General features: G+C 42.6%; 1 protein-coding gene across 1 annotated transcript; it reads left to right on the top strand.

Annotated features, from left to right (window-relative positions):
* The first annotated feature begins 222 nt into the window (after window positions 1-222).
* Window positions 223-6,867, top strand: LOC113248948 (olfactory receptor 7A17-like). The gene is made up of 4 exons (XM_048211698.1): window positions 223-574; window positions 859-1,051; window positions 5,210-5,354; window positions 6,784-6,867. The coding sequence occupies exons 1-4, from the start codon at window positions 223-225 to the stop codon at window positions 6,865-6,867; spliced, it is 774 nt and encodes a 257-aa protein (XP_048067655.1).
* Window positions 6,868-8,190: the final 1,323 nt, after the last annotated feature.

Below are 8,190 nucleotides of genomic sequence, written 5' to 3'. Positions count from 1 at the left end.
ACTATGAATATTTACTTTTGAATATAAAATACAAATTGTGTAATTTCAATTATATTTATAATCTTCATTAGTGGAAAAAAATGTCATGTTATTTTTTTGTTCCCTGGTAGTCACCTTAACCACATAGAACCAGGCAATGATTCAGGAATTTCAGAGTTTCTTCTTCTGGGATTTTCAGAGAAACCAGAATTGCAGCCCCTTATATTTGGGGTTTTCCTCTCCATGTACCTGATTACTGTGTTCGGAAACCTGCTCATCATCATGGCCGTCAGCTTTGACTCCCACCTCCACACCCCCATGTACTTCTTCCTCGCCAACCTGTCCTTTGTAGACATCTGCTTCACCTCCACCACCATCCCCAAGATGCTGCTGAACATCCAGACTCAGAGCAAATTCATAACCTATGCAGGATGCATCACTCAAATATACTTTTTTGTACTCTTTGCTGGATTGGATGATTTTCTCCTGGCTGTGATGGCCTATGACCGATTCGTGGCCATCTGTCACCCCCTGCACTACATGGTCATCATGAACCCCCAGCTCTGTGCACTGCTGGTTCTGGTGGTCTGGGTGATGGGTGCCCTGAATTCCTTATTACAAAGTTTAATGGTTTTGTGACTGTCCTTCTGCAGAGATGCGGAAATCTCCACTTTTTCTGTGAAATCAATCAGGTGGTTCGACTTGCCTGTTCTGACACCTTTCTTAATGACATGGTGATGTATATTGCAACCATGCTGCTGGCTGGCAGTCCCCTCACTGGGATCCTTTACTCTTATTGCAAGATAGGTTCCTCCATACTTAGGATCTCATCAGCTCAGGGCAAGTATAAAGCATTTTCCACCTGTGCATCTCACCTCTCACTTGTCTCCTTATTCTATTGTACGAGCCTAGGAGTGTACCTGAGCTCTGCTGCACCCCAGAGCTCCCACGCAAGTGCAGTGGCCTCGGTGATGTACACGGTGGTCACGCCCATGCTGAACCCCTTCATCTACAGCCTGAGGAACAGAGACATAAGGAGGGCTCTGAAAAAAATCATTGGGGTTCCAGTGTTGTAAGAGCATATCGTCCTGGGGCTGAAGAATTGCCCACGACTGCAGGGCTCACAGCCTGAAAGCCAGGAACTGCTATTCTTTGATCAGTCTGTGAAAGTTGAAACTGCTCCTTCTTTATAACTTGTGGAATTTCCATTTGTTTGAATTTAATTTCTCCATACATTGAAGTCACTCACTTTATTATTGTAATTAAGTTCAAGTGTTCAATGATTCATTAATTGTGTAGAACACACAGTCCTCATCAGATCATGTGCCCTTCTTACTCTATTAAGTTTCTGCTCTGTGTGATATATACACAGTTTCCCCTTTGTCCATTTTCATACAATCCCAATATTTTCCCCATCTTGGTCAAAAATAATGGGAAATTTCTACATCTTATATCCGGCAATTTGGATTTTGAATTTAAAATTTCTACATCTTATATCTGACAATTTGGATTTTGAAATTAAAAATAATTTCAAGTGATTATACCATTCCAAATAAATTTTCCTTACATTTCCTAATACAATAATCATGAGTTTTATTCTTCATTTGAAAGAAAATATAATTGGCACCTATGCCCTTTACATAACTTTAATGTAGGTGAAAATACAAAGCCACAGTTTTCGCATAAAGTCTGTCCATCTTTTTACATCACTATCCTCACTCCTCTTCCTGAGAATGTGGACTCTAACACTGTTCCTTTTAAGTCTCAGGCTCCTGACAGGGATGCTCAGGCTAGGAAAGCCCGGGCACCCCCTGCACCCCTGTGCTTGTGGACATTCCCACAGATGCTTCCCTGACCAGAGCCTCTGCTGTGGCTGCACCAGCCCTTGGGTTCTCACTGTGATTGCAAGACAGGCCTCAGCAGCACCATCAGAGAACTCTAACAAAACCAGGTTTATTCCTGACAGGTCCTGGAGGGCACAGGGGATCACAAATGCTTTTCCAGAGGTTTCAGAGGGGAGAGAGGCATTGAGAGGGAAGGAGAGAGTGAGCTCCCCTGAAGATCTGCCTCTATTAGGGTCCCTGGCCAGAGTGGTTAAGGGTTTGTGGGTTTACCCTTTTGTAGAATTTTATATGAGTAGAAATTGGGTGCTGAAGGACAAATCAGGGTCCCTCACATGTCCATATGGAGGTGACCCAGGACTTCCTGAAGAGGTACTTCATGGCTGGGGCTGTCTGAGTGCTTCTCTGGTAATAGTGTCCCATTCATATGGTTTCACTCATTTGTGGAACATAAGAAATAGCAGGGAGATCAGTAGGAGAAGGAAGGGAAGAATGAAGGGGGAGTAAACAGAAGGGGGAATGAACCACGAGAGACTATGGACTCTGGGAAACAAACTGAGGGCTTCAGAGGGTAGGGGGTGGGGGAATGGGATAGGCCAGTGATGTGTATTAAGGAGGGCACATATTGCATGGAGCACTGGGTGTTATACGCAACTAATGAATCAGGGAACATCAAACACCAGGGATGTAGTGTATGGTGACTAACATAACATAATAAAAAGTTATTATTAAAAAAATAGTGTCCCACACCTGACAGTGTGCTTATTCACCATGGTTGTCTTTGAAATGGATGCCTCAGAAATCAAAAGCTTAGTGTCAGGCACTTTCTCTACAAATATGCTGCTGTGTTTCCTAACCAGTCCCCTGCTTTTACTCTGTGTTCCACTGTCTGGAACCAACTTTGCATGACACACTGGAGAGGGGTGCATGGAGACAGGAATGTCTAAACACCCTACAACGCCCAAGACACCCCGACCCCAGGGCAGGCTCTGGCCAGAATGTCCATGGCGCAGAGACAGAGAAGCCCTGGGGTGGAGATCATCGGTATTTGGAACACAGCTGCCTTCAGCTTCTGCCTTCACCCTTGTAACACTTACTTCCTGCAGCAAATTCACGGTAACCTTGGCTACCTGTTTAAAAGTTCCAAACACAATGAATGTAACATTGTTGCAGGGCTCTTGTCTCTTGGAGTCTAAGAACAGAAGGGAAAGGAAATAGCTCTCAGGACCAAAAGGGTTCTGAATGGGCTGCCACTGAGGGCTTTTATGGTTTTTTGTGTGTGATTTTTTTTTTTTTTTTTTTTTTTTTTTTTTTTTTTTTTTTTTTACTTTTTAAACCTTTGCATTTATTTCCATTGAAAAACATTGGAGGCAGCATTTTAGGCCTTGTGGTTGCTAACAGGAGTGTGACAAAATAAGAGGCTCTCAATGAAACTTACAACCCAGTTGAAGGGAAAGGTAAGTATCTATTTGAAGTAAAATAGGACACAAGCCTTGAGGGAAGAATAAATTTTAATGAGGCTTCAAAGAGCTGGAAGGAGAGGAGGTCAAGGTTCAAGGAGCCTAAGATAAGGCTTGAAGGGGCTGTGCAGAGAGCATCACCTTGTGGCCAATTTTCAAAGGCCAGCTGTTCCCAGTCAAAGGAAGACAGAAGCTGAGGGTCCATGCAATGAGTGGGAAAATCAGGACACTCTCCCTCATTTTCCCTGGCAATGTAGTTACAATCTCATTTCAGAAAGCAAAATGAAAACGAATCTGATGCATTCTTTTTAGGTCACTTCTTCCTAACAACCTCCAATTTAAAGGATTTTGTATGTTGGCTATATGGCCACATTTAATAGAAATGTTTAACCTCATTAGTAAGCAAAGAAATGAAAATAAGAATAACAATACAATAACTGTTTGGGGAGTTTTAATTTGATACAGATTTTATTTTTAAAAATTTTTTAATTTAGATTCCATTAGCCAACATATAGTACATCATTCCTTTCAGACCTAGAGCTCAACAGTTCATTAGTTGCATATAACACCCAGTGCTCATCACATCACATGCCCTCCTTAATGCCCATCACCCAGTTACTCCATCCCCCCACACATCTCCCCTCCAGCAACTTTCAGTTTTTTTCCTATAGTTAAGAGTTGCTCACTGTTGGCCTCCCTCTCTGATGTATGGAAACTGACCAGGGAACTTGGTACATTTCTTGTCAATATCATGGTGGATTTGAGAATATCATGTCTCTATTTAGAACAGACAGGGTGGACTTGTAACTATCATGAGAACAACTCAGGTTTTCTTGTAAATATCATGTCTCTTTTTCCACATCTGAGATTTTTGTGAGACTGGTTATGTAGCCCCCTGGGTGACCCTAGTCTTGTGTCCCCTGTCTAACCCCACCTGTCCCTTATCCAACAGCACTGTAAGTCTGTACTCGAGGCTGCTGGGTGAAACAGGCATTTCTTTTTGTTTTCTTAAACTGTATCTAAGTTTTTTAAAAACATTTTTTATTATGTTATGATGCACTATTATATAGTACCTCAGTTTTTTTATTATTATGTTATGTTAGTCACCCTACAGTACCTCATTAGATTTTAATGTGGTGTTCCATCATTAGTTTTTGATATCTCAGTTTTAGCAAACTTCATATTTGTGATGACCTCTTTTCTTCATACCACCTGCCCCCATTTGAAATGTTATTTAATTACCTTATTAATTAATATATTCTTTCTCCATCATTGAATGTTAGGGACATTAGTTCTTTAGCACCCTATACTCCTTGCCTAGACAATGCCTAAATCATGGCCAACACTCACTTTATATTTCTGAAATTTGGAAGCATTTTTTAATTAAAATTATACAACACATGGCCTTTTGGGAAAAAATTATTGGAACAAAAATGCCATCACTATGATGGCACATGGGATTCCCTGAAGGGGACCAGAGGCATGCACAATGTATTAAAATGAATTTCTAGATTACAAAGACGAAGAAGCAGCATTTCAAATCTGTGAGTAATGCAAGTTTGTGTGAACATCATGTTCATGTTGTTTCCTCTTTCCCAGAAGTCATCTCCACCACATGGAACTGAGCAATGAAACCCAAATTTCAAACTTTCTTCTTCTGGGATTTTCAGAAGGAACCCTCATATTCAGGCTTTTCCTCTCTATGTACCTGATCACTGTGTGTGGAAATCTGTTCCTCATCCTGGCTGTCAGCTCAGACTCCCACCTCCACACCCCCATGTACTTCTTTCTTGACAACCTGTCCTTTGCAGACATCTGTTTCACCTCCACCACCATCCCCAAGATGCTGTGGAACATCCGGACTCGGAGCAAAGTCATAACCTATGCAGGCTGCATTATTCAGATTTATTTTATCATACTCTTTGCCAGGTTGGACGTCTTTCTCCTGACCACGGTGGCCTATGACCGCTTCGCGGCCATCTGTCACCCTCTGCACTACACGGTCATCATGAACCCCCACCTCTGTGGACTGTTGGTTTTGGTGTCCTGGATCGTGTGTGTCCTGAATTCCTTGGTAGAAAGTTTAATGATGTTGCAGCTTTCCTTCTGTACACATTTCCAAATCCTCCAGTTTTTTTGTGAACTGCATCAGATGATCCAACTTGCCTGTTCTGACACCTTTCTTAATAACGTGGTGATGTATTTTGCAGCTGTCCTGCTGGGTGGTGGTCCTTTTGCTGGGATCCTTTACTCTTATTCTAAGATAGTTTCCTCCATACTTGGAATTTCCTCAGCTCAGAGCAAGTATAAAGCATATTTCACCTGTGCATTTCAACTCTACGTTGTCTCCTTATTTTACTGTACAATCCTAGGGGTATCTTTATTGTACAATACCTAGGGGTGTCTTAGCTCTGCTGCTCCCCAGAGCTCCCACGCAAGTGCAGTGGCCTCGGTGATGTATGCTGTGGTCACACCCATGCTGAAACCCTTCATCTACAGCCTGAGGAACAGAGACATAAAGAGGGCTCTGAAAGTGTTCATTGGGGTTCCAGTGATGTAAAGCACATTCATCCTGGGGCTGAAGGAATGCCCGTTACTGCAGGGCTCACAGCCTGAGAGCCAGGACTGCTATTCTTAGATCAGGCTGTGGAAGTACAACCTGCTCCATATATTCCGTATATTTCCTGGAATTTCCATTTGTTTGAATTCAACTTCTTCATACTGTTAAGTAATGCATTGTATTAAGCTTCTGCTCTGTCTGTTATACAAACAGGCTCCCCCTTGTCCAATTTCATATATTCCTAATGTTTTCCCCAAACTTGGATCAGAAACGCTTGAATTTTTTGTATCTTACATGGGGCAAGTTGGATTTCTTAAAAATAATTTCATTTCAAATGATTTATGTCATGCCACGTAAATTCTCTCTAGATTCCCCAAAAAGACTAAGCATGGCCTACATTCTTCAAATAGAAGAAACTACACTTGGCCCTAAGCCCTTCACATAAATGTATTGTAAATGAAAATACAAAACCCTAGTTTTCACCTTGAGTCTGTCGGTCTTTTTAAATCACTATCCTCACTCCTTCTCCTGAGAATGTGGACTCTAACACTGTTCCTTTTAAGTCTCAGGCTCCTGACAGGGATGTGCAGGCTAGGAAATCCCGGGCACCCCCTGTGTCCCTCTGCTTGTGGACATTCCCACAGATGCTTCCCTGACCAGAGCCTCTGCTGTGGCTGCACCAGCCCTTGGGTTCTTACTGTGACTACAAGACAGGCCTCAGCAGCACCCATCAGAGAACTCTAACAAAACGAGGTTTATTCCTCACAGGTCCTGGAGGGCACTTGGGATGCCAAAGGCCATTTGGGGAGGTCTCAGAAGGGAGAAGGCATCGAGAGGGACAGAGAGCAAGCACTGCTGAGGGATCAGCCTTTATTGGGGTCCATGGCCAGAGTGTTTAGGAATTTGTGGGTTCACCCTTTATAGGACAATTTTATATGTGTAGAAATTGGGTGCTGCAGGGAAAGCGGTCACTCACGTGTCAGTATGTAGTGACCCAGAGATGTCTGAAGAGGTACTTCATGGCTGAGGCAGCCTGAGGGCTTGATCTGGTCATTGTGTCGCAACTGACAATGTGTTTACTCAACTCGATGGTCTTTGAGATGCATGCCTCAGGGTCAGTAGCTTCATATCAGGCACTTCCATTACAATCAAAAAGCTTAGTGTCAGATGCTTACTCCATAAATATGCTCCAGTATTTCCTAACTGGGTCCTGATTTTATTCTGCGATTCAGCTCATGTCCAGAGTGCCCACCATAGCCACTGCAGACACATCTCTCTCCCAGTGGAGTCTACATGGCAAGACAAATTTGAATAAACAGATCGACCTGATATGTTCTTAGTGTCAGGATGACCATAAATATGATGAAGTAAAATTTCAAAACACTCATTTTGCTACTACACAAGATACTCCTTTTTTCTGATTTTCCTTTTTTTACACCAGAGTTCATGCTGTGTGTGTACTTGTGGAAGCAAGGAATATTCGTATCCACAGCTGAGGGGGTTTATTCATTGACCTGATGTATTGCTTAGTGTCTTAAATGTTTTACCACTGAATTATCTTCCTGTTTCTACTTGAAAATTTCCAAAGATATCTGCTAATATGACTCTCTATGGTTCCATAAAATAGCTCCCTTTTCCTGATATTTGCCACAAATTCTAAGGGGTGATGAATGAACAGTATCAGCATCATCCATTCTCTGCCTCCTTCCTGCTCAGAAGTCTCTTCCACCTGCGTGATCAGAGGACACTTCACAAATGAGCTGGATGTCCTGCTGGTCATGCAGTTCAGGGTCACCAGTTCTTGTGCACAGATGCCCACATCCTTCAAACTCTCCCAGTGACCCGGAAGGGAGCCACATATCGTCACTTGTTCATAAAGCCATCAGAAATAAACGTGAATAACAGAACGATCATGACCACTGTCCTCAGTTGTCAGGTCCTGTGCCACAGGTAAAGGCAGCACATGATCTAACTGCCTCAGGTCTGCTCACTTGGATGATTGTGCCAGTCAGCTCTCGCTGTGTAACAGGCAGTCCTTGTCAAATGGGATAGCATACTGATGTGGGGTGGCCGAACACAAGGGTCTAAAAAAATTCTTAAGACATTTATATGGTGCAAAAAGATGCTTTTATTATAGCATGGGGACAGGACCTGTGGGCAGAAGAGGTGCAGCAGGATTGTGAGGAGTGACTGATTCTGTACTTTTAAGTGTGTTGGGGGCAGGGAGTGGAGATAATGTAAATTTCTAAGGAATTTCTCTATGCTGACCTTGAGGTTTACAGGACCTTGGAGGTCAGATTGTTGTCAAGATAATCTTAATTTTAGTTTCTAATGAAGTATCAATCATGAG

Source organism: Ursus arctos, unplaced genomic scaffold, assembly GCF_023065955.2.
Source record: "Ursus arctos isolate Adak ecotype North America unplaced genomic scaffold, UrsArc2.0 scaffold_14, whole genome shotgun sequence".
Lineage (NCBI taxonomy): Eukaryota > Metazoa > Chordata > Mammalia > Carnivora > Ursidae > Ursus > Ursus arctos.
This window is presented reverse-complemented; position numbering and strand designations above follow the sequence as displayed.

What these genes read in the sequence shown, in the direction of transcription:
- LOC113248948 (XM_048211698.1), top strand. Translation starts at nt 223, where the DNA reads ATGTACCTGATTACTGTGTTCGGAAACCTGCTCATCATCATGGCCGTC. An exon ending in GGTTCTGGTGGTCTGGGTGA is followed by an intron (nt 575 to 858) that starts TGGGTGCCCTGA and finishes CATCTCACCTCT; the next exon opens with CACTTGTCTCCTTATTCTAT. An exon ending in ATCATTGGGGTTCCAGTGTT is followed by an intron (nt 1,052 to 5,209) that starts GTAAGAGCATAT and finishes ACTCTTTGCCAG; the next exon opens with GTTGGACGTCTTTCTCCTGA.